General features: G+C 45.4%; 1 protein-coding gene across 2 annotated transcripts in view; it reads right to left on the bottom strand.

Annotated features, from left to right (window-relative positions):
* abca2 (ATP-binding cassette, sub-family A (ABC1), member 2) overlaps nt 1-27143 on the bottom strand; it is a 327339-nt gene that overhangs the window by 113980 nt on the left and 186216 nt on the right. Inside the window, exons 45-49 of one of the 2 annotated variants that reach the window (XR_008725992.1) lie at nt 24591-24683; nt 23056-23158; nt 17460-17597; nt 16158-16364; nt 12528-13112 (exon numbers count right to left, since the gene is read on the bottom strand). Coding sequence is in view for 1 of the 2 variants with exons in the window: in XM_055660339.1 (XP_055516314.1) it covers nt 13077-13112; nt 16158-16364; nt 17460-17597; nt 23056-23158; nt 24591-24683 (577 nt within the window). In the remaining variant the exon portion in view is untranslated. Of the gene's footprint in view, nt 1-12422; nt 13113-16157; nt 16365-17459; nt 17598-23055; nt 23159-24590; nt 24684-27143 lie in introns of those variants that run through there. The other variant, XM_055660339.1, reaches the window with a different exon arrangement.

The raw sequence follows: 27143 nt of genomic DNA on the forward strand, positions 1-27143 counted from the left end.
GTGTGACAGTGGATAAAGTCACTCCCCACCTCCCAGCCAACGAGCTAGACCTGCCAAATTGCTTTCTCATTTACAAAGGTGTTGTGCAAGAGTTGAGATGAGAGATTCTCAGATGGATTTGGGATCCCACAAAGGCAGATACTTACTTACCTGCTCAAGAGGCCAGAGGCCACAAGTAGAAAAGAAATGCACAGAAGAATGCTGGAGTAACTCAGCAGGTCAGACCAGCATCTCTGGAGAGAAGGAATGTGTGACGTTCCACGTTGAGAGATGCAAAACCCCATTGTCCTGCCTTGTCCCCATAACCCCGACAGGTCCTTCGGCCCATCAGGTCCATGCTGACCTACCGTCGATCACCCGTTCACACTAGTTCTATGCTATCCCACTATTGCATCCACTCCTTACACACTAGGGGTGATTTACAGAATCCAATTAGCCTACAAACCTATGCAGTCACAGGGAGAAAGTGCTTTCCAAAATACCTGTCAGAACACATTAATATTTTTTGATACCGTATTAAATGAGAAAAAATATGTTTTAATTATGATCACATTTCATTCTATTTAATTACTACAAAAGTGAGCCTTTTTTAAAAACAAAAATCCCTCATTATCCAATGGTGGTAATAAATGGTTAAATTCTCCACTGCACTCTGTGGCAGGGAATTCCACAAATGTTACAACTTTTTGTAGTCTTTTCCTCTGCAGGGCGCTCAAGTTGCCGAACCAAACCACGATGCAACCGGTCAGCATGCTCTCTACTGTGCACCTGTAGCAGTTCGAGAGAGTCCTCCTTGACAAACCGGCTCTCCGTAATCTTCTCAGGAAGTAGAGGCGCTGATGTACTTTCTTTATAATTGCATCAGTGTTCTGGGACCAAGAGAGATCTTCGGAAATGTGCACACCCAGGAATTTGAAGTTCTTGACCCTTTCCACCATTGACCCGGTGATATAAACGGGATTGTGGGTCCCCATCCTATCCCTTCCAAAGTCCACAATCAGTTCCTTGGTTTTGCAGGTGTTGAGAGCCAGGTTATTGTGCTGGAACTATTTGTTCAATCGGTCGATCTCATTTCTATACTCGTGGGAGACTGGGAGAGTCTAGGACCAGAGGTCTTAGCAGCAGACTTAAATGATGTTCCTTTAGAAAGGAGACAAGGAGGAATTTCTTTAGTCAGAGGGCGGTGAATCTGGGCAATTCATTGCCACAGTCGGCTGTGGAGGTCAAGTCAATGGATATTTATAAGGCTGGGATAGATAGATTCTTGATCAGTACGGGTGTCAGGGGTTGTGGGGAGAAGGCAGGGGAATTGGGTTAGAATGGAGAAATAGATCAGCCATGATTGAATCACAGAGTAGACCTAATGGGCCGAATGGCCTAATTCTGCTCCTATCACTTATGATCTTGTAAAGCTGAACCTGTAAAAGCACAATAAGTCAGGCAGCATCTGTGGAGAGAGACAACCCAAAAAGCAACAAAGTCTAAACTTGTTCTGAGATCAGGAAAAACATTTCCACCCAGAGAGTTGTGAATCTGTGGAATTCTCTGCCACAGAAGGCAGTGGAGGCCAATTCGCTGGATATATTCAAGAGAGAGTTAGATTTAGCTCCTCGGGCTAACGGAATCAAGGGATAAGGAGCGAAAGCAGGAACGGGGTACTGATTGTGGATGATCAGCCATGATCATATTGATTGGCGGTGCTGGCTCGAAGGGCCGAATTGCCTATACCTGCACGTATTGTCTATTGACACAGAGGGTTGTGGCTGTATGGAACGAGCTGGCAGTTGTGGCAGGTATTACCATAATGTTTAAGATACATTTGATATGTACGTGGATAGAACAGGTTTAGAGGGATATGGGCCAAACGCAGGGAGGTGGGACTAGTGTAGCTGGGACATGTTGGCCGGTGTGGGCAAGTTGGGCTGAAGGGCCTGTTTCCACGCTGTATCACTCTATGACTCGACCTGCGTGATGTGATGATGTCTCTCTGTGTCTTCATTTAGTTAGGCATACTCTATAGTATACAGGCATACTGTAATGGCAGCAATCTACCACTGACCCATGGAACATCTGTGGAATTTATTTTTATTTGTTCCTGACAAAGTCCACGATTCCTGCTCCGTGACGTAACTGTCCCGGAAACTGGCAGCGTGTTTGGCATGTGTGAGTCCACACCCACAGCCACAAGCAAAGGGTGGGAGCCAGCTTCCATCCCAATTCTCTATGCTATGTGACTAAACCAGTTGGCCCAGCTCACAAGTGACAGAAATTGTCAGAGACTGGATAACATCGCGATTGTAGAGCAGGTGTGTGGCACGGTGGTGCAGCGGTAGAGTTGCTGCCTTACAGGGCCGGACACACACCGGGTTCGATCCAGACTACGGGTGCTGTCTGTGTGGAGTTTGTACGTCTCCCCGTGACCTGCGTGGGTTTTCTCCGAGTGCTCCAGTTTCCTCCCACACTCCAAAGACAATAGACAATAAACAATAGGTGCAGGAGCAGGCCATTTGGCCCTTCGAGCCAGCACCGTCATTCAATGTGATCATGGCTGATCATCCCCAATCCTGCCTTCTCCCCATATCCCATGACCACTATCTTTAAGAGCCCTATCTAGCCCTCTCTTGAAAGCATCCAGAGAACTGGCCTCCACCGCCCTCTGAGGCAGAGAATTCCACAGACTCACCACTCTCTGGGAGAAAAAGTGTTTCCTCGTCTCCGTTCTAAATGGCTTACTCTTTATTCTTAAACTGTGGCCCCTGGTTCTGGACTCCCCCAACATCAGGAACAAGAGGTACAGGTTTATAGGTTAATTGGCTTTGGTAAACTTGTAAAATTGTCCCTAATGTGTGAGATAGTGTTAGTGTGCAGGGATATCTGGCCACCACACACAAGGTGGGCCGAATGGCCTGTTTCCGCACTGTATCTCTAAAACTAAACTAAACCAATACATCTAAAAACCTCCTCAGCGGAGTTGACTGAAGTACAGCCCCAGCTCCCATAAAAATCCTTGAGGCTTCAAGAGAAATTTAAATATCTGACATTACATTAAACAAAATAATAAAACATACAAATATTAATAACACTGAAATGTTAATAAATTAAAAAAATAAATAAACTTACAATAGACCATAGGTGCAGGAGTAGGCCATTCAGCCCTTTGAGCCAGCACCGCCATTCAATGTGATCATGGCTGATCATCCCCAATCAGTACCCCGTTCCTGCCTTCTTCCCATATCCCCTGACTCCGCTATTTTTAAGAGCCCTATCTAGCTCGCTCTTGAAAGCATCCAGAGAACCTGCTTCCACCGCCCTCTGAGGCAGGGAATTCCACAGACTCACCACTCTCTGTGAGAAAGTGTTTCCTCGTCTCCGTTCTAAGAAAAAATTTCCTCGTCACCGTTCTAAGAAAAAGTGTTTCCTCGTCTCCGTTCTAAGTAAAAGTGTTTCCTCGTCTCCGTTCTAAGAAAAAGTGTTTCCTCGTCTCCGTTCTAAGTAAAAGTGTTTCCTCGTCTCCGTTCTAAGAAAAAATGTTTCCTCGTCTCCGTTCTAAGATTACATTGAATAAAAACTGATCTTACCTCCTTCTTCAGGTTGGGAATTCTCACTCAGATAATGAATTCCAATCACACAACAGGTCCAAACTCGCAGCCAAATCCCAGATACATTGGAGAGATATCCTCGCCGGATAGATACACAATATTGGAGTAACTCAGCGGGTCAGGCAGCATCTCTGGTGATCATGGATAGGTGGCGTTTCGGGTCGAGAAAAGTCTATCCATGTTCTCCAGAGATGCTGCCTGACCTGCCGAGTTACACCAGCGTTTTGTGTACATCTTTGGTAAACCTGTGTCCACAGTTCCTTGCCTCTACAGATGGGCTGACTGGATCAGATGGCTCGGTAGGAACCCATGAATGCATCATACAGCAATAGTCTTCACGTTGACCCTTAGTTAGACCAAGATTCATGATCCCACCATGAATTAAACTCTGCCTTGATCTCAGTTCAGCTTTAGAAACATAGAAATTAGGTGCAGGAGTAGGCCATTCGGCCCTTCGAGCCTGCACCGCCATTCAATACGATCATGGCTGATCATCCAACTCAGTATCCCGTACCTGCCTTCTCTCCATACCCCCTGATCCCTTTAGCCACAAGGGCCACATCCAACTCCCTCTTAAATATAGCCAATGAACTGGCCTCGACTACCCTCTGCGGCAGAGAGTTCCAGAGATTCACCACTCTCTGTGTGAAAAAAGTTCTTCTCATCTCGGTTTTAAAGGATTTCCCCCTTATCCTTAAGCTGTGACCCCTTGTCCTGGACTTCCCCAACATCGGGAGCAATCTTCCTGCATCTAGCCTGTCCAACCCCTTAAGAATGTTGTAAGTTTCTATAAGATCCCCTCTCAATCTCCTAAATTCTAGAGAGTATAAACCAAGTCTATCCAGTCTTTCTTCATAAGACAGTCCTGACATCCCAGGAATGTTTAATGTTGGTACTTGGATCAAGCCTTCCAATAAAGCCGGGAGACAGGTTGTTCTGGTGGAATTTCACAGCCTCCAAAACTGAAGAGCATATTTTTTTTAATTCATTCATTGCAAATATCTCCGTCTAAGATGGTGAAACTATAACATGGTAGGCGTTAACACTAGGCTTATGCACTTAATTGGGAAATGATGTAGTGACACGCAAACACTGGGACTGCTAGGATAAGGTCGCCCTGATAGAGTCATGCACACTTACCCAGTCCAGCATGGACACTGGCAACACGGTGGTGCAGCGGTAGAGTTGCTGCCTCACAGCACCAGAGACCCGGGTTCCATCCTGACTACAGATGCTGCCTGTACGGAGTTTGTACCTTCTCCCCGTGACCTGTGTGGGTTTTCTCTGGGTGCTCCGGTTTCCTCCTACACTCCAAAGACGTGCAGGTTTGTAGATTAATTGGCTTGGTATAGGGTGATTTCACCAAAGGTCAAATGAGCGTAGATCCCCCCTCACATGACCGAAACATTTAACTGGAGGACATATGTCACTTCGGTACATGTTAGTGAATGGGGAAACACGCACTTTCACACCCGTTAAAAACATGGAAAACGGACATGGAAATTTAAAGATCCAAAATATCGGGAATTATCGCATTTGCTCGCTGAATTTCATCAAAAGTAAGTTAATAATGCCTTACTTTTGATGAAATGCAGCGAGCAAACGCGATAATTCCCGATATTTTGGACCTTTAAATCTCCACGGCAAATGTCTGCTAAGCACTTCCGCTGGATTGGCACCTTCAGTTCCCTCTTGTAATTACCTTACTTTCTATCTTTTTTTGCCTGAAAATTTAGGTCGCTGTGCCTCACGGTCACCCCGACTAGCACAGAAAATTTCAGCTCAAATATCGGCCGTTTTCCATGTTTTTAACGGGTGTGAAAGTGCGTGTTTCCCCATTCACTAACATGTACCGAAGTGACATATGTCCTCCAGTTAAATGTTTCGGTCACGTGAGGGGGGATCTACGCTCATTTGACCTTTGGTGAAATCACCCTATAAATGTAAATTGTCCCTGCTGTGTGTAGGGTGGTGCTAGTGTGCGGGGATCGCTGGTCGGTGCGGACTCGGTGGGCCGAAGGGCCTCATTTCCACGCTGCATCTCTAAACTAATTTCTATGAAACGAGAAAAGCTAATCAATTAAATTTTGGGGAATAATGGATAGGATTAATAGAGTGAACAGCTGCAGGCCTGGATAGAGTGGATGTGGAGAGGATGTTTCCACTAGTGGGAGAGTCTAGGACCAGAGGCCACAGCCTTAAAATTAAAGGACGTTCCTTTAGGAAGGAGATGAGGAGGAATTTCTTTAGTCAGAGGGTGGTGAATCTGTGGAATTCATTGCCACAGATGGCTGTGGAGGCCAAGTCAATGGATAATTTTAAGGCAGAGATAGATAGATTCTTGATTAGTACGGTTGTCAGGGGTTATGGGGAGAAGGCAGGAGAATGGGGTTAGGAGGGAGAGGTAGATCAGCCATGATTGAATGGCGGAGTAGACTTGATGGGCCGAATGGCCTAATTCTGCTCCTATGACTAATAAACATGAGCTTATTAATAAATGTACTCTCTGTCCATGTACATCCATCCAATTGAAAAAGCCAAAACCTCTTCAAAAGAGTTTTGTACAACAAAACAAATATTTATTTAGCTAGCATGATGTTCTGTCATTGCCCTGAATGGAAAATATTACAACATCGTCGGGTTCTTTCAAGACATAAACGACAAGAGACACACGGAAATGTGCAAATATGAAGCATTTAACATGGCCACTTGTCTTGCAAACAGCAGTCCCAACAGCAGATCCCACCGACACACACACATCAAGTAATGGAGACAGCTGAACAGAACAGGCCAGACACAAAGTATTTTTTGCAAAAGTATACACGAGTGTGCAGGTACAATGTTTTGGAAAGAAGAGAGGCTTTTGGGCAAGATCAATGGAAAGGTGTTTTTTTAATGATATTTTGAAAAATCTGAGGAAAGTAGACAAAAATGCTGGAGAAACTCAGCAGGTGAGGCAGCATGTATGGAGCGAAGGAATAGGTGACGTTTCGGGTCTCGACCCATAGATGCTGTTCCTCCAGCATTTTTGTCTACCTTCGATTTTTCCAGCATCTTTCTTAAACACTTCTTGTCAGGAAATGTTAAGGGGATTTTTCAACCGGCATTGAATGGTTGAGAGGAATTAAAGGGCCATAATGATACTGGAGTTTTGAGTCTTCGACCCGAAAGGTCGCCTACTCCCTTTCTCCATAGATGCCGCCTCACCCGCTGAGTTTCTCCAGCATTTTTTGTCCACCCTGGAGTTTTGAATGGGCGTTTGCTCAGCCCAGCAATGAAGCTGAAGGCCCCTTCTGTTAACACAGCTGCATTACTCATGTACTAATCCTATATTACATTAGTTTATGATGGCCACAGTTACAGATTTGTATCATTACTGCCTCTCCTGGCACTAGAGCGCAGTGGCACCAACCAAAACTGTTAAAAAGAGAGACACAAAATGCTGGAGTAACTCAACGGGTCAGGCAGCATCTCTGGAGGAGAAACACAGGCGACATTTCAGGTTGGGAACCTTCTTCAGTCTGTGAATCTATCAGTGTGGAGAAATAATCATCTTATTTATATAGCACATTTTTAGTCAACTTGCATTGACCCCAAAGTGCTTCACATAATTACATTACATTTACACACAGGCAAAGGTGGGTGAAGTGTCTTGCCCCAAGGACACAACGACAGTATGCACTCCAAGCGGGATTCGAACCGGCTACCTTCCGGTCGCCAGCCGAACATTTAGCCCATTGCGCCATCTGTCGTCCCGACCCGAAAGGTCCCGACCCGAAATGTCACGCATCCTTTTTCTCCAAAGATGTTGCCTGACCCGTTGAGTTACTCCAGCACTTTGTGTCTATCTTTGGGATAAAACAGCAACTGCACTTTTTTGTATCTACAGGCGTTTAAAACAAACCCGATACCCACTTTTGTGTGGCCTTGTTGATTGGGTGAGTTCACCATTAAGGGAGTAACGCAGAATAACTCAAATTGAAGGGGAACCAACGAGGGAGAAATTTTAATTTTCAATTTTTTTAGAGGGGAAAGTGTGAAATTATAGGAAGGCAGATTGCAGGCCTTTCAGTATCTTGCGTGTTCACTTTGGGTCCTTTCACTGTTCCAGCTAGCTCGCTGTACACATGTCACGCTAGGAAGGACCTGCAGAAGCTGGTTTACACCAAAGATAGACACCAGAAGCTGGAGTAACTCAGCGGGTCAGGCAGGTTGTCTGGAGAAAAGGGATGGGTGACGTTTCGAGTCAAGACCCTTCTTCAAACCGAGAATCACGGGAGGGAAAGTGAAACGAGAGTTATTGACTAAAATGAATAAAATATATGCAAAAACGTAAGGATGATAAACTAAGCAGGCAGGTTAAAACCTGGTCACCGAGTAGGGGAGCAGGAGAAATCAAAGAGGGGGAACAGCAAGAGATTTAGTTGTTCTATATCTCTGTATATCTCCGTCGATATCTCTCATTGCCTTTTCCCCTGACTCTCAGTTTGAAGAAGGATCTCGACCCGAAACGTCACCTATTCCTTTCTGCAGAGATGCTGCCTGTCCCGCTGAGTTCCTCCAGCATTTTGTGTCTATCCTCATTGCTATGTGTGCCGTGCTAGAGTTAGGTCAGAACTCAATTGGAGCATTGCAAATGCAGTAGACAGGGTTATCTCAGTACATTATAAGTAACATCAGCATCCCCTCCTGACCTGTGACTCCTGGTAGCCACTTCCTTTCATCAAACCAGACCCAGCGAGAATTAAATTATTATGCATTTCGTTATTTATATTTCTACAGGATTTTGATTCAATGTTCGGCTCCCTTTACCAAGGCTCACGTTGAGATTTTGTTACTCCTTTTGCCCAATATACGCAAATTCACGCGTCTCGTATCGCTGTTTCTGAGCAGAGCATCTTTCCAAAAATGTCCCCAAAACGATGGCAGCTCTGCAAACATGTGTATTGGGTAAAGAGCGAGGTTAAAATGTTACATAACACAATGCATGGGCATGGTACAAGCAGTGAACAGGTAACGGCATTCACATCTAATGATGAATCGCTCACTGATCTAAAAAATAACACCCAGTGGAAGGAAAGAAAAGATGAATATGACAGATTTAAAGTTCGTTATTTTCATTGACTCCATTACAATACTGCAACCTCAAGGCTGGTAAAGTTCTAATGATCCCTAAATTAATTCCCTTATCTTTTAATTTTTATTGCACTGATTAATACGAAAATGTGCCAAAACAAAAATCAACAGAGTTACCATCTCTCATCCCGGTCCAAAATACACCTTTACCACTTGATTCCAAAGCCTTGACTGAGCAGGAGAAAGGACATTGAGAAATGAATGAACTAGTGGCCCTGTGGACCGACCGAGTTTTGTTAACATTCCTTCACAGTTCATGTTACTTGTAGGTACACGTGTGGCCGGTTTTGGAGCTCAACGCACGGTTCGAGGCCCCACCACAACCTTACACTTGCTACCTTCACAGGCAAACACTCGAGATCATTTCATCTCAATCTCCAATTTTGGTTGAATTGCTAAGTACAATGACATCTCAGCCATGGGTGGGGTGCAGTTAGAATCATCATGGTAAAACATACACACAGTTGAGACATTCCATTTCTGATGCGAGTTATATCTCAATGCTTTCTCTTTAGAATCTTTATAATAATCTGCTGCTTTAGGACGACTGCCCACCTCTACATCAGGTCTAGGCTACAATTGCATCGTGCTGCTCATGCTAACTTTAAATAGAGCACCTTCGAGTGAAGTTGCAGCAGAAGCAATAAGGCTAGGTTGGGAAGTTGTGTGCTCAGTGCAAACACTCAGACGCATTTCAACATGCATGTTTCAGATTAAAGTGGAGAAGTGGAAATCAATCATGTCCTCAAATGGTTCCTGACATTTAAGTCTTGGCTCAGGATGGGTTTTGCCGTTATGCCTGGTAGTCAGTGGATATTTTTAAGGCGGAGATTGACAAATTCTGGATTGGATTTATGGGGAGAAGAATGGGGATGAGGGGAAGATAGATCAGCCATGATTGAATGGCGGAGTAGACGTGATGGGCCAAATGGCCTAATTCTGCTGCCAGACCTCATAAAGTGTTACCTTCCAATTCAAAATTCTTTCCAATTCAACAGATAGGTTCAAGTTCAGATAGAATAAAAGTTGAAAGAATTTAAGACACTTTGATGAGCTTTCCATGCTATTCTATAGCCGATGCATTTTAATCAATTTTCTATTACAACTTTGTGCTTCAGTTTGGAAGTTACTTGCACGAGATATGATAACAGAACTCTCCTCTAGTACATTTACAAAATCAAAAATAAATGACAAAAAAAAGGGTTTTAAGCAATAGAACAAGGGGTACAAGTTTAATCCAGGTCATGAACTCCACACGTATGATATAGTTTTGTACAAACCTTCTAAACCTTCCGATGCCCATCAGAAGCAAAGTACAATGCTTATGATCTTTCACAACCTGTTTAAGACATGATTAAGGTTGAATTTGCCCCACAATATATCAATTGGAGGTGTTTCCCAGTCCATACCTGTGTTGGTCAGCTAACAACACGGTAGATAGACACTAAAATGCTGGAGTAACTCAGCGGGTCAGGCAGCATCTCTGGAGAAAAGGAATGGGTGACGTTTTGGGTCGAGACCCTTCTTCAGACTGACAGCCAGGGGAGAGGGAAATGAGGGATCCAGAGAGATGCAGAACAAGTGAATGAGAGGGTACACAAAAATGCTGGAGAAACTCAGCGGGTGCAGCAGCATCTATGGAGCGAAGGAAATAGGCAACGTTTCGGGCCAAAACCCTTCTTCAAGTGAATGAGAGCTATGCATTAGAGTAATGATGATGAAGGAAACAGGCCACTGTTAGCTTCTTCAAAACGCTTTAACCGATCCTACATGGGACAGATCCTCCCACTATCACGTGAGGTTGGAATTGGATCCTTTCATTCAACATTCATCTGAGCCAAGTGACCATTATGATATTGAATAGATTAGGTGAAGCCAAGTGAACCAACGTGTATTTCACATCTTGTAATATGAAGGTTACGTGAATAGCAGCCACTTGGTGCACAAGGTCATGAGAGGAATATATGGTGTGAAAGTGTTTGACCCAGAGTTAATGAAACAACAACCATAGGACATAGGCTTATGGTGACGGGAGAAATATGTAATAGGAACATTCTTTGAGTTGGATGATCAGCCATGATCATATTGAATGGCGGTGCAGGCTCGAAGGGCCGAATGGCCTCTACTCCTGCACCTAATTTCTATGTTTACACAGAGTGGGGTGGGTGTGTGGAACGAGCTGCCGGAGGAGGTGGTTGAGGCAGGTCGAATCACAATGTTTAAAAAACATTTAGACGGATACACGGATAGGACAGGTTTAGAGGCAGGCAGATGGGACTAGTGTGGGTGGGGTATGTTGGTCGGTGTGGGCAAGTCGGGCCGAAGGGCCTGTTTCCACGCTGTGTGACTATGACACTTACATGGATTGATGGATTCGCTGCGATTTCTAAAAGGACGAGGTCGACATGAAAGTGTAGGTATGTGGTTTAGGATGAGTTTGGGTTCCCTCCCACCAATTGCTTGAGGGTGTCGGTGATCTAGAAGAGCAGTACAGAAGAATCACAAAGGGTCCTGAATGATGGTTGGAGAATGCTTCTGTAAGAATACATTTTTTTTAAAATATAATTTCATTTCCCTTCATAGACTCTGCCCATGGAATAATAATAATTCAGAAGACCCTTGGCTTTTCCAATACTCATCAAGCTACAACTATCGATATAACAGGGTGGTGAATCTGCGGAATTCTTTGCTGCAGAAGAAGGCTGTGGAGGCCAAGTCAATGGGTATTTTGAAGGCAGAGATAGATAGATTCTTGATTAGTACGGGTGTCAGGAGTTACGGGGAGAAAGGCAGGAGAATGGGGATTGGGAGGGATAGATCAGCCACGATTGAATGGCGGAGTAGACTTGATGGGCCGAATGGCCTAATTCTGCTCCTATCACTTATGAATGTACTCGATAAACTGCTGAGTGAACTAACCCAGAAACAAAGGCAGATGAAAATGCTGGAGAAACTCAGTGGGTGAGGCAGCATCTATGGAGCGAAGGAATAGGTGACGTTTCGGGTCACCCGAAACGTCACCTATTCCTTCGCTCCATAGATGCTGCCTCACCCGCTGAGTTTCCGGAAGGGTCGCATCCCGAAACGTCACCTATTTCCTTTGCTCCATAGATGCTGCCTCACCCGTTGAGTTTCCGAAGGGTCTCATCCCGAAACGTCACCTATTTCCTTCGCTCCATAGATGCTGCCTCACCCGCTGAGTTTCTCCAGCAATTTTGTCTACCTACGATTTTTCCAGCACCTGCAGTTCTTTCTTAAACTAGAAACAAAGGTGGTTCTTTAAACCCTTGCGCTGAATTTGTGTTAAAGTGGCAAGCGTGCAGAAGTTTTTAAAGTGAGTTTAGTGGTACAGGGAAGAATGAAGAAGGTGGGGGAGGGGGATTAAGAAATCACATAATCCTCGTCTCCGAATTATACCGTGAACCGTTGCAAGCTGGAGGTGAAAGATAGGGCTCTTAAAAATAGCGGAGTCATGGGATATGGGGAGAAGGCAGGAACGGGGTACTGATTGGGAACGATCAGCCATGATCACATTGAATGGCGGTGCTGGCTCAAAGTGCCAAATGGCCTACTCCTGCACCTAATGTCTATTGTGGTGAATCTGTGGAATTCTCTGCCACAGAAGGTAGTTGAGGCCACAGTTCATTGGCTATATTTAAGAGGGAGTTAGATGTGGCCCTTTGGCTAAAGGGATCAGGGGGTATGGAGAGAAGGCAGGAATGGGATACTGAGTTGGATGATCATATCGAATGGTGGTGCAGGCTCGAAGGGCCGAATGGCCTAATCCTGCACCTATTTTCTAAGATTCTATGTTTCTATGTCTATACATTGGCTATAAATTTCATGCACATGTTGATCTAGGCAAGGCTTTTACATCTGAGTGTTTACAGTGCACTTGTTGCCATTGAAAATAAAGATTCCAAATGCTCTGCTCATCATTTCTGCTCTGCTCTTCAAAAATATTTCTTCTCGGCACACCACTTTCGACAGTACATTAAAATAAAACAACTCTGCATTAAATAAAATGTCACGGACTCGTGTTTATTGTGGGCGGTGGAGGGGAGGGGGAGGGGGGGAGAGGGCGACTTCACCGTTCCTTCCCCGGGATGGGACAGGCAGGGACACCAAGACGACTCTTGCAGCCCGGTTGGCAATCCCCAGCTGGCTGATGGATTCAAGGTCTCCACGTGCAGTGGGTCGTTCAGCTGGAAGGAATTATTGACCATACATTCAGTCACCTCCCATCCTCACTCCCACCACTGGCGTTGGTCAAGCAAAGGTCTTCACCGCCCTGTGCAAGGTCTTCAGAGATGGACATCTTCGTGGGGGAACATCACCTTCTCAGCACAAAGTGTCTGTGTTGAATGAAAGCTGAGCCTGAGAAAGAACAAACAGCGGACATTTATCACCTCCAATTCCGAATCCAACCTTTCTGTTCTGGGCCTCTTCCATGGCCAGAGTGAGTCCCACCGTAAATTGGAGGAGCAGCACCTCATATTTCACTTGGGTAGTTTACACCCCAGAGGTATGAACATTGACTTCTCCAATTTCAGGTAGTCCCTGCTTTCTCCCTCCTTCCCACTCCCCTTCCCAGCTCTCCCACAGCCCACTGTCTCCGCCTCTTCCTTTCTTCCCCCCCCCCCCCCCCCCCCCCCCCCCCCCCCCCCCCCCCCCCCCCCGCCCCCACCCCCACATCAGTCTGAAGAAATTCAGCCCAAGGGTTGAAAGAACCACCTTTGTTTCTAGTTTAAGAAAGAACTGCAGGTGCTGGAAAAATCGAAGGTAGACAAAAATGCTGGAGAAACTCAGCGGGTAAGGCAACATCTATGGAGCGAAGGAAATAGGTGACGTTTCGGGACGAGACCCTTCCCGAAACTCAGCGGGTGAGGCAGCATCTATGGAGCGAAGGAATAGGTGACGTTTCGGGACACCCGAAACGTCACCTATTCCTTCGCTCCATAGATGCTGCCTCACCCGCTGAGTTTCTCCAGCATTTTTGTCTACCTTCGATTTTTCCAGCATCTGCACAGTTCTTTCTTAAACACTTTTATTAAACATTGTATTATAGTGAAAAGTTTTTAATTTGCATGCTATACAGTTAGAGAAACTAACTGTGCAGTTAGAAAAACAGGGATGTAATGCTGAGACTCGATAAGGCTGCAGTTGGAATATTGTGAGCAATTTTGGGCACCATATCTGAGGAAGGATGTGCTGACTTGGAGAGATTTACGAGAATGATCCCAGGAATGAGTAGTTTAACATATGATGAGTGTTTGACGGGACTGGGCCTGTACTCGCTGGAGTTTAGAAGAATGAGGGGGGATATTGAAACGTACAGAAGGCTTGGATAGAGTGGATGTGGAGAGGATGTTTCCACTAGTGGGAGAGTCTAGGACCAGAGGTCACAGCCTCAGAATTAAAAGACAGTCCTTTGGAAAGGAGATGTGGAGGAATTTTAGTCAGAGGGTGGTGAATCTGTGGAATTCATTGCCACAGAATTCTGTGGAGGCCAAGTCAATGGATATTTTTAAGGCAGAGATAGATAGATTCTTGATCAGTACGGGTGACAGGGGCTATGGGGAGAAGGCAGGAGAATGGGGTCAGGAGGGAGAGATAGATCAGCCGTGATTGAATGGCGGAGTAGACACGATGGGCCGAATGGCCTCATTCTACTCCTGTAACTTATGACATGACACAATAGGAACAATTTACATTTATACCAAGCCAAGTAACTGGCAAACCTGTACGTCTTTGCAGTGTGGGAGGAAACGGCAGCTCCCAGAGAAAAACCCAGGCAGGTGACGGGGAGAACGTACAAACTCCGTACAGACAGCACCCGTAGTCAGGATCGAACCTGGGTCCATGGTGCTGTGAGGCAGCAACTCTACCGCTGAGCCCTGCGTGTATTAAACCTTGCACTGAAAGCTTTAGTGAAAAGCTTCTATTTGCATGCAATACAGGCAGAGAAAAGATGGGCCGATGCAGAGAGATGGGATTGGTATAGATGGGATATGTGGACCAGCACGGGCAAGTTGGGGCGAAGGGCCTGTTTCCATGCTGTAAGACTCTATGACCAAACAACTGTACATGATTACAATCAAACAAGCCGTCCACGGTGCACAAGTGAAGGGTAGAGTTGCTGCCTCACAGCGCCAGAGACCCCGGTTTGATCCCGACTACGGGTGCTGTCTGTACGGAGTTTGTACGTTCTCCCCGTGACCTGCGTGGGTTTTCTCCGGGTGCTCCGGTTTCCTCCCACACTCCAAAGACGTACAGGTTTGTAGGTTAATTGACTCGAGTAAAAATTGTAAATTGTCCCTAATGTGTGTTAGTGTGTGGGAGTAGATGGTTGGCGTGGAGCTGGGAATATTCAGATATCTGCTGTGTCCAAACTCACTCAATGTGACTGGGGTGAGACTCGTCCTTGATTATGCTGGTGGCCTTGCTGAAGCAGTTTGAAGCGTAGATGGAGAGCTGTGTCAGTTTAGTTTATTGTCACGTGTACCGAGGTACAGTGAAAAGCTTTTGTTGCGTGCTAACCAGTCAGTGGAAAGACTATGAATGATTACATTTGGGCCATTCACAGTGTACCGATACATGATAAGGGAATAACGTTTAGTGCAAGGTAAAGCCAGTAAAGTCCAATCAAAGATAGTCCAAGGGTCTCCAATGAGGTAGATAGTAGTTCAGGACTGCTCTCTGTTGGGAGGATGGTTCAGTTGCCTGATAACAGCTGGGGAGAAACTGTCCCTGAATCTGGAGGTGTGCGTTTTCACACTTCTATACGTGAAGTGTACTGTAGATGGAGGGGAGCTGAAGGACAGGGTGAAGTGTAAACATTCTTTGATCACAACTGCATGAGTTCACACGCTCTTTGATCATTCGATTATTTGATCACTCGAAGATAGACACTAAATCCTGGAGTAACTCAACGGGATAGAAACATAAAAACATAGAAATTAGGTGCAGGAGTAGGCCATTCGGCCCTTCGATCCTGCACCGTCATTCAATATGATCATGGCTGATCATCCAACTCAGTATCCCGTACCTGCCTTCTCCCCATACCCTCTGATCCCTTTAGCCATAAGGGCCACATCTAACTCCCTCTTAAATATAGCCAATGAACTGGCCTCGACTACCCTCTGTGGCAGAGAGTTCCACAGATTCACCACTCTCTGTGTGAAAAAAATTCTTCTCATCTCAGTTTTAAAGGATTTCCCCCTTATCCTTAAGATGGGCAGCATCTCTGGAGAGAAGGAATGGGTGACGTTTCTCCAGTCTGAAGAAGGGTCTCGACCCGAAACGTCACCCGTTCCTTCTCTCCAGAGATGCTGCCTGTCCCGCTGAGTTACTCCAGCACTTTGTGTCTGTCTCCGGCAGGAACCAGCACCTGCAGTTCTTCGCCATGCGTGAAGTACTCACTCGTTCCTCCTCGAAGCTGATTAACCCTTCGTCGTCACTCTCAAGCTCCTCGGGCTCGTCGATGGTCAGCGCCTGTAGCTCCGTGGGCGTGGCCCGTGGCCGTAGGAGGCTGAGGATACATTTGACGGGGGAGTGCATACTCCCAGCGTTGACCAGCTCCTGCTGCTCCAAGTTGTCACTCTGTTTCTTAGCAAAGTTCACAAATACCTGCAGTGACCACAGTGGAAGAAGTCGTTTAGTTTATAGACAATAGACAAAAGGTGCAGGAGTAGGCCATTCGGCCCAGCACCACCATTCAATGTGATCATGGCTGATCATCCCCAATCAGTACCCCGTTCCTGCCTTCTCCCCGTATCCCCTGACTCCACTATTTCTAAGAGCCCTATCTAGCTCTCTCTTGAAAGCATCCAGAGAACCGGCCTCCACCACCCTCTTAGTTGAGAGACACAGCACGGAAACAGGCCCTTCGGCCCGCCTGGTCATTGATAGAAAAAAATACATAAAGTCCTGGAGTAACTCAGTGGGTCAGGCAGCATCTGTGGAGAACATGGAGAGGTGACATTTCACAGAGTGCTGGAGTAACTCAGCGGGTCAGGCAGCATCTGTGGAGCTAAGGAAATAGGCAACGTTTTGGGCCGAAACCCGTAAGGGTTTCAGCCCGAAACGTTGCCTATTTCCAGAAGGATTTCGGCCCGAAACGTTGCCTATTTCCTTAGCTCCATAGATGCTGCTGCACCATAACTCAGCGGGTCAGGCAGCATCTGTGGAGAACATGGATAGGTGACGTTTCACAGAGTGCTGGAGTAACTCAGCGGGTCAGGCAGCATCTGTGGGGAACATGGATAGGTGACGTTTCACAGAGTGCTGGAGTAACTCAGCGGGTCAGGCAGCATCTGTGGAGAACATGGATAGGTGACGTTTCACAGAGTGCTGGAGTAACTCAGTGGGTCAGGCAGCATCTGTGGAGAACATGGAGAGGTGACGTTTCACAGAGTGCTGGAGTAACTCAGCGGGTCAGGCAGCATCTGTGGAGAACATGGAGAGGTGACGTTTCACAGAGTGCTGGAGTAACTCAGTGGGTCAGGCAGCATCTGTGGAGAACATGGATAGGTGACGTTTTTGGACACCCTGTGATAGGGGAAGATGCCAAAGTATTTTGTGGTCTAATTTCTTCATGCTTGAGTATTGAACGTTCCTCATCAGTTTCAAGAATTGTAAACATGCTGCTGTTCGCGATGAACTCTTCACGGGAGCGCAGCTAGACATCGGCGCGCTTCTTCTCACGTTTCAGGATGTACTTACGTTGTCCAGCGTGGTTTGACTGACGGAGTAGTCTTCAATTCCCAGTACGTCGACCACTTGCTCCATCTTACTGAAAACATGGGACAGGGAAATGTTCTCTGACTTGAGCTGGTATTGTACTTTGGTATGGTGCCTCTCCTGTAACACAACAAGCAGACGTCTTTATTTATTTATCTGTTTATTTTATTTATTTTTTTTAATTCTCCATCCTGCCATCTGGGAAGAGGTACGGGAGCATTGGCTGCAAAACCAGCAGGATGCTCCTCAGCTTCTTCCCGCAGGCTTTAAGACTGCTAAACGGACTTTGCCCCCCCCCTGCCAAAGTACCACGCACCAACCACCAACCTGGACACACTGCAGCAGAGCCACTGTCGTGCCGCTGCCGATCGGAACGCCTGTTGAATGTTTAGTAGAGTGTTAAATTTGTTCATGATACATGTATTTTTATTTCTATTTATTTTTACTGCGCACTGAATGGACACTGGTTGAGCAACGTTTTTTTGTTTCCTCTGGGTATGTGAATACTCAGGAAATGACAATAAAGATATACAATACAATACAATACAATTAGAAGCGATGTACATACATCTAAATCATGATATGCAACATAATACATTTTGTGTACAACTTATTTTTTTTTTAACTTTAACCAGTAATAGAAAAAGAGAAAAGAGAAATAAGAGAAGAATGAGGCGTGAAGTGTAGTCCGCAGTAGTTGGCGTTAAATGAACGATGATGGTTAAGTATCTGCGTGCTGGAAAGTGTGAAAATAAATAAATAAATAAACCAAAGGCCGCAAAGAGAAAGGAAATAAGTAAAGAATCCAACGTTACAGATAATGTATTCACGTACGCCCAATGTACTTTGACAGCAAGCCATAATTACTTCTAATTAATTCAAGTATTAAAACAGCTCCCAAATGGTCCACAATGTAATAGATGTTGGCGAGGCCACAGGTTGTGGGAAAGATGTCGTCAAAATGGAAAGGGTGCAGAGAAGATTTACCAGGATGTTGCAAAGGACGCGACGCACCCGATCTGTATTGGAGGGGAACTGCAGGTGCTGGTTTACACCGAAGATAGACACAAAATGCTGGAGTAACTCAACGGGCCAGGCAGCATCTCTGGATAGAAGGGATGGGTAACGTTTTGGATCGAGACCCTTCTTCAGACTGAGAGTCAGGGGAGAGGAAATAAGAGATATGGAAGGGTAAGGTGTGCAAATGACAGATCAAAGGGGACAAATACCAAGGAAATGTAGACTGGTTCATTGTTAGCTGAGGGGGAGGTGACTACGCGGCCTACAATCGGTAATATTTAATCAGGAGGACAGTGGAACCAAAGATCCTATAGCGGAGCAAGATAGACCACTCCTGCTAAATGTAATGGGCTGATGTGTAGTACGCAACGGAGCGGAACGTGGGCCTTTTTTGCATCCATTTCAGAAACCCGACCCGACCCGACCCGACCCGCAGTGTAATCAACGTTGCGGGGGAACAGTTTGTGTTAATAAATTATAATCCTGGAAATGAGGAGAAGATTTTTCCCAAATAACCTTTATTTTTACGAGGATGTTTCCGTAACCGGCTTCCGTCTCTGCACTAGTATCTTTGCTCCACTACGGGATCTTTGGTGCGGAGACGGAAGCCGGTTACGGAAATGGGGCGAAAATTACCCGTGAATCTGCCCATGACTGTACTATGTCTTTCTCGTTGAGTGGACTATCTTGCTCGATGTAGGATCTTTGGTTGTGGAACTAGTTGGAGAACATGGATGGGGGAGGGATGGAGAGAGGGGGAAAGCAAGGATTACTTAGATAATTTTGTGCAATTTAGAGTGGCCATTTATACTACCAACCTGTAAGTGTTTGGACAGGCGAGAAAACTGGAGAAGCCAGTTGGACCTATTTCCGAGCTGTATCTCTAATCTAAACAAAACTATGTTACATTTAAATCTTATAGAAACATAGAAACATAGAAATTAGGTGCAGGAGTAGGCCATTCGGCCCTTCGAGCCTGCACCGCCATTCAATATGATCATGGCTGATTATCCAACTCAGTATCCCATACCTGCCTTCTCTCCATACCCCCTGATCCCCTTAGCCACAAGGGCCACATCTAACTTCCTTTTAAATATAGCCAATGAACTGGCCTCAACTACCCTCTGTGGCAGAGAGTTCCAGAGATTCACCACTCTCTGTGTGAAAAAAGTTCTTCTCATCTCGGTTTTAAAGGATTTCCCCCTTATTCTTAAGCTGTGCCTTATGGGGACAATGCGAGGGCGGGGAAGGCAAGATATTCCAAACCTACAAGAAGAAGCATCTCGACCAGAAACGTCACCTATCCATGTTCTCCAGATGTTCTGCCTGACCCGCTGAGTTACTCCAGCACTCTGTGCCCTTTTGTGTATTAACCAGCATCTGCAGTTCCATCGTTTCTAGATGGTGACCGTCATTATCTCCTGGGCATGACGTGCCCAAGAGCTGAGGTTATCTTTCCAAAGATTGCAGGATCACTGAGGGCTCGCAGCACATGCACAGTTGTAGCACTATAGACTGATCATGTCAGTATTCCTTGCTCTTTGGTTGATCCATGTGTATTTACGTATGAATGAATGAATGAATGAATGAATAAGTTTATAGACCAAGTGTGTTCACATACAAGGAATTTGCCTTGGTGCTCCGCTCGCAATTAGCAACACGAAATACAGCAAACAACTAAGAATAAAATATAACCCCGAATTAAATACGTTTCAAAAGAACTTTATTTAATTATGGGCTAATAATGGGAAAAAAGCTTATACTCAAATTTTGGAAAAATGCTCCAATACCAACAATAAAAATGTGGATTTCAAACATGTTCGAAACACTACACTTGGAAGAGATGAGACTCCTCCTAGCAGGCAAAGCAGATCACTTCCAAAAGACGTGGTCTGCATTTACGGAACTATTACAAGCATAATTCTTATAGAAACTTACAAAATTCTTAAGGGGTTGGACAGGCTAGATGCAGGAAGATTGCTCCCGATGTTAGGGAAGTCCAGGACAAGGGGTCACAGCTTAAGGATAAGGGGGAAATCCTTTAAAACTGAGATGAGAAGAACTTTTTTCACACAGAGAGTAGTGAATCTCTGGAACTCTCTGCCACAGAGGGTAGTCAAGGCCATTGGCTAAATTTAAGAGGGATTTAGATGTGGCCCTTGTGGCCAAGGGGATCAGAGGGTATGGAGAGAAGGCAGGTACAGGATACTGAGTTGGATGATCAGCCATGATCATATTGAATGGCGGTGAGGGCTTGAAGGGCCGAATGGCCTACTCCTGCACCTAATTTCTATGTTTCTATAAGGTGCAATAGTAAGTTAAAATATAAAGGCTACCAGGATCTGGTAACGGGGGGTATAAAATTAATTTTTAATAAAAACACGGTTGGTATATCCTTTTTTGCGGAGTTTTGTGTTACAATAGAGCGATTGTTTTTCCTTTCTTCTTTTTTTCTTTTCTCTCTAGGGTCTTATTTCCTTTCTTTACTTCCTTCTCTAATTCCTTCCCTAAGGGGTTCTCTTCTCCCAACATTTTCCTGCACCTTCACGATTCTTGCTTACTTTCCTTAAGTTCCTTTTATTTCTATCTTTTTTAAAGCTCAAAAAATGAAGTGGTACAACAAAATGTAATAAGATAGAAACATAGAAAATAGTTGCAGGAGTAGGCCATTCGGCCCTTCGAGCCTGCACCGCCATTCAATATGATCATGGCTGATCATCCAACTCAGTATCCCTTACCTGCCTTTTCTCCATACCCTCTGATCCCCTTAGCCACAGGGGCCACATCTAACTCCTTCTTAAATATAGCCAATGAACTGGCCTCAACTACCCTCTGTGGCAGAGAGTTCCAGAGATTCACCACCATCTGTGTGAAAAAAGTTCTTCTCATCTCGGTTTTAAAGGATTTCCCCCTTATCCTTAAGCTGTGACCCCTTGTCCTGGACTTCCCCAACATCGGGAGCAATCTGCCTGCATCTAGCCTGTCCAACCTCTTAAGAATTTTGTAAGTTCCTATAAGATCCCCTCTCAATCTCCTAAATACTAGAGAGTATAAACCAAGTCTATCCAGTCTTTCTTCATAAGACAGTCCTGACATCCCAGGAATCAGTCTGGTGAACCTTCTCTGCACTCCCTCTATGGCAATAATGTCCTTCCTCAGATTTGGAGACCAAAACTGTACGCAATACTCCAGCTGTGGTCTCACCAAGACCCTGTACAACTGCAGTAGAACCTCCCTGCTCCTATACTCAAATCCTTTTGCTATATATGTGATGTGTATTAATGTAAGTTACTGTACTGCTAATAAAATTTTTTTAAAAAGAAGGAAAAAAAAAGAATAAAATACAAAGACATCAAGAATAAACCATTAGAAGGTAGACAAAAGTGCTGGAGAAACTCAGCGGGTGCAGCAGCGTCTATGGAGCGAAGGAAATAGGCAACGTTTCGGGCCGAAATCCTGAAGGGTTTGGCAACGTTCGAAACTCTGAAGGAAATAGGCAACGTTTCGGGTCGAAACCCTTTGGGTTTCGGCCCGAAACGTTACCTATTTCCTTCGCTCCATAGATGCTGCTGCACCCGCTGAGTTTCTCCAGCACTTTTGTCTACCTTCGATCTTCCAGCATCTGCAGTTCCTTCTTAAGTAGGAACGCATTTCGTTGTCTCTGTACTGTACACTGACAATGACAATTAAAATTGAATCTGAATCTTAAACAAGAAGAAAACATTGTAGTTTAAACATGTGAATTAAATAAAATACCAGAGCAAAAGTAGGCTTCACACTTTTGGTTGCGTGAGCAAGATTTAATAGGAATCTTAGAGGGGTAACTTTTTCCACACAAAGGGTGTTGGGTGTGTGGAACGAGCTGCCAGAGGAGGCAGTTGAGGCTGGGACTCTCGTGACATTTAAGAAACAGTTAAGACAGGTACATGGATAGGTCAGGTTTGGAGGGATTTTATATAGGCACATGGTAGTGAGGGGAATGGAGGGACCTGGATCACGTGCAGGCAGATGTGATCACGTACAGCACAAACATTGTGGGCCGAATGGCCTGCTCCTGTGCTGTACTGTTCTATGTTGGACAACATACTTGAAGCAAGGTAATGTTGAAGAAACATGTGGACAGGTACATAGATAGAACAGGTTTGTGGGCCAAATGAGGGCTTTTTCAAGATTCCAGACAATAGACAATAGGTGCAAGAGTAGGCCATTCGGCCCTTCGAGCCATTCATTCTGATCCTACAACCCTATTTAAGAAAGTAAGTAAGTTTATTGGCCAAGTATTCACATACAAGGAATTTGCTTTGGTGCTCCGCCCACAAGTAACAACATGACATACAGTGACAGTTACGAATGACTCAAAGCACTAAACATTAATAATAATAAAACATTAATGATAAAACACCATTGGTCAAGCATGTGAACCAACAAAATACCAGATCAAAGGGTGGCTAGTGTAGCTGGGACATTGTTGGCCGGTGTGGGCAAGTTGGGCCGAAGGGCCTGTTTGTACATTGTATGACTCCACGTATGAGACCATGGACCCCAGCCTCACTCGTACCTTTAACACCGCTTCGGGGAAATTCCGGTTGAAAAAACGCACGACTTCTTTCACGTAGAGACTGGACTTTGTGCGGACGGTGATCGTGTACCCGTCACCAAACCTGGGGCGGAAACAAACGCAGTCAATAAAATCACTCTCTGGGTTGCAAATGGCACAGAATCTATTTCAACAGCGCACTATTTCAACATCCCTTTGAGTTTGCAATATCATCCGTCATATATCACAGTATAAGAGGATAAATATATAGACACAGAATGCTGGAGTAACTCAGCGGGACAGGCAGCATCTCTGGAGAGAAGGAATGGGTGACGTTTCTTCAGTCTGAAGAAGGGTCTCGACCCCGAAACATCACCCATTCCCTCTCTCCAGAGATGCTGCCTGTCCCGCTGAGTTACTCCAGCATCTTCAGTTTGAAACCAGCTTCTGCAGTTCCTTTCTACACAATCTTCAGTATTTGCCCTAAATAGGGTTTTACGATCAGAATCTTGAATAATGCCTCCTGTTGCTAGTGGATATACTTTGTAAATTAATAACAGAAAGGTTAATGGGTGATAGGAGCAGAATTAGGCCATTCGGCCCATCAGGTCCACTCCACCATTCAATCATGGCTGATCTATCTCTCCCTCCTAACCCCATACTCCTGCCTTCTCCCCATAACCCCTGACACCCGTACTAATCAAGAATCTATCTACGTATCACCACCTTAAAAGTATCCATTGACTTGACCTCTACAGCCTTCCACGGCAATGAATTCCACAGATTCACCACCCTCTGACTAAAGAAAATCTTCCTCTTCTCCTTCCTAAAGGAATTCTGAGGCTGTGACCTCTGGAATAAGGGGTAAGCCATTTAGAACCGAGACGAGGAAACACTTTTTTCTCGACAGAGAGTGGTGAGTCTGTGGAATTCTCTGCCCCACAGGGCGGTGGAGGCAGGTTCTATGGATGCTTTCAAGAGAGAGCTAGATAGGGCTGTTAAAAATAGCAGAGTCAGGGGATATGGGGAGAAGGCAGGAACGGAGTACTGATTGGGGATGATCAGCCATGATCACATTGAATGGCGGTGCTGGCTCGAAGGGCCGAATGGCCTCCTCCTGCACCTGTTGTCTACTGGTCCCAGACTCTCCCACGAGTGGAAACATCCTCTGTACATCCACTCTATCCAGGCCTTTCACTATCGGTAAGTGAGTGTCACGTGGCCAACTTCAAAGAGGTTGCTTAAGAGGAGACACGTTGGAGCCAACACGACAAAACATGGCGGGGTCAACATTGGGAACAACGCATTTCAGATTCAGATTCAGATTCAATCTATTTCGTTGTCTCTGTACTGTACACTGACAATGACAATTAAAATTGAATCTGAATCTGAACAAAAGGTGTGAAGTTCCTTTGATTCAAAAACTGTGTTGTGTCTCGCAGAGAAAACAAACGGCGCCACTGGAGGGGAACAACGGGGCTGCCTGCGGTAATGCGCTTGTTTGGTGATGAATGTGCGATCCGCTCGGCCTGCCGCGCGCGGGAATGTGGCGTTACCGGTTCTTCAGGTGCTGGATGCTGCCGAGACATCGGAAACGGCCGTTCACCATGATGGCCAGCCTGGTGCAGAGTGCCTCACATTCCTCCATGCTGCCGAGAGAAAGGGAAGTGACTTAGAAACAGCAGACCTCCTATCTTGCACAATTAACAGAAAATCACGGGTCCTCAAGAGTTACTAATCTAAAGAATAAAAACATTGCTTTTGTTGCACCCGTTGATTTGTTGTGAAGGGGGGAGGGAAGGCAGTGGGTGTGGTTTTATTATCATTCTAGATGTCACGATGACGACCATTAATTTAATTCGGCTTTTACCACATCAAGCATTCGCTGATGACATGATAGAGCAGGTCTATAAGTGCCATGTCTGACATGATGCATACTACACCAACACCCAGAGATCTGGCACAATAATTCGACTGGCCAATGGAATAGATATCCAAACCATGTTGTTTTAAAGACTTTACGATATCATCCATCCCACACCCATTTGATTCAGTTTTGTTTATTGTCAGGTGTACCGAGGTACAGCGAAAAGCTTTCTGTTGGCGCTAACCAGTCAGCGGAAAGACGATACATGATTACGATCGAGCCGTCCTCAGTGTATAGAGGAGGGAGAGAATGACCAGCCATGATTGAATGACGGAGTAGACTTGACGGGCCGAATGACCTAATTCCACTCCTATCACTTATGAACTGAAGAACAGTGATGGGAGACAAAAATGCTGGAGAAACTCAGCGGGTGAGGCAGCATCTATGGAGCGAAGGAATAGGTGACGTTGACCTGAAACGTCCATAGATGTTGCCTCACCCGCTGCGTTTATCCAGCATTTTTGTCTATTTTCGATTTTTCCAGCATCTGCAGTTCTTTCTTAACCAGTAAAGTGATGGTCAGATAAGGTGAGACTCTGAATGCGAACTTAACTTACTTAATGGTTAGAAAATGCTCTAGAATCTTCCTTTAGGTAATGATTTAGGTAATGATTCCTTTACGTAAACAGCATTCGTGACAGGATATGTTGTCGATGCAAAGAATGTCACCCCTGTTCTGTTGCAACTTCAGTTTTCCTGAACGACCGCTCCTCCTTTACCTCCTGGCAATGAATAGCTCCAAGCGCATACTGTACATTTCATGCGGAGAATGTCATACAAGAGTGATGGGGTCACAGCCATGATCTCTTATAACGCGTGGCTTCTATTTAGGCCGATGCAGTTCTGCATGCCTGCAACAAATCTCACCAACGTACAGAGGAGCAGCACGGTGGCGCAGCGGTAGAGTTGCTGCCTCACGGCGCCAGGCACCCGTAGTAATGTCAATGGAGATGTTTGAAATTGCCATCACACCATACTAAAGCTTCCAGCTCGAATTCACATTCATATCTCACCAGGACACACACCTAGATCTGTCAGTCTCATCCTTGTTTAAATTCCACAGCTGCATTCCTGATCTCAGACTGCACTCCTCTGATTCTAATCTCTTAACCCTCTCAAATACAACCACTGCACCATTTGTATCCCAGGCCCAGAGCATTGCTGCAATGAATTCCACAGTTGGTTGGGCAGAGGGGTCAGTTTCCATGCTGTAGAGCTCTTTGACTGATTTCTGGAAAAGAGGCTACTTGGAAATAATGTAAGGGGCAGTCCCGCATGCCGATTTTTCCGGCTACTGCCGGTGCCATGTCAGTGTCGTCAAAAGATTTGGAACATTTCAAAAACCAGCGGCGACAAAAGAATGTTGCGACACTTGAAAAAAACACGTAACGCAAGTTTTGTGGTGACCTGATTCATCAGTCAACGATGCCAGCAGTCGTCGAAAAAATCGCCAAGTGGGACAGGCCCTTTAGATCTTTCCAGGGACAAATTAAATTCTGTGCATTGGGTGTGTTTTGCTTTATGGGTCAGCAGTCTTTGCAGATTGTAACTATCCTGTGATCGCCTCCTTTCATGAGGCAGTGGGTCACACCTAGCCTCTGAAAACACACACGTACGTACGCTCATTGTTCCAGGGCCACATCTGATGAATTAGTTTAGGTAGACACTTCTGTACATTTATTGCTTTCATATGTTCCTTAGTTTAGTGTAGTTTAGAGATACAGCACAGAAACAGGTCCTTCAGCCCATTGAGTCCATGCTGACCAGCCAGCAGATTCAGATTCAATTTTAATTGTCATTGTCAGTGTACAGTACAGAGACAACGAAATGCATTTAGCAATCACCTGTACACTAGTTCTGTCCTACACACACTAGGAACAAGCAAGCGTTGTCTGCGGAGGACGCTCAGCATCGCCAAGGACTGCTCTCACCGCAACCATGGACTGTTTACGCTCCTACCATCCGGGAGGCGCTACAGGTCTCTCCGTTGCCGGACCAGCAGGTCCAGGAACAGCTTCTTCCCGGCGGCTGTCACTCTACTCAACAACGTACCTCGGTGACTGCCAATCACCACCCCCACCCCCTGGACACTTATTATTATTTATTCAAATCATTTGCTATGTTGCTCTTCCAGGGAGATGCTAAATGCATTTCGTTGTCTCTGTACTGTACACTGACAATG

The sequence above is a fragment of the Leucoraja erinacea genome, chromosome 31 (assembly GCF_028641065.1).
Source record: "Leucoraja erinacea ecotype New England chromosome 31, Leri_hhj_1, whole genome shotgun sequence".
NCBI lineage: Eukaryota > Metazoa > Chordata > Chondrichthyes > Rajiformes > Rajidae > Leucoraja > Leucoraja erinaceus.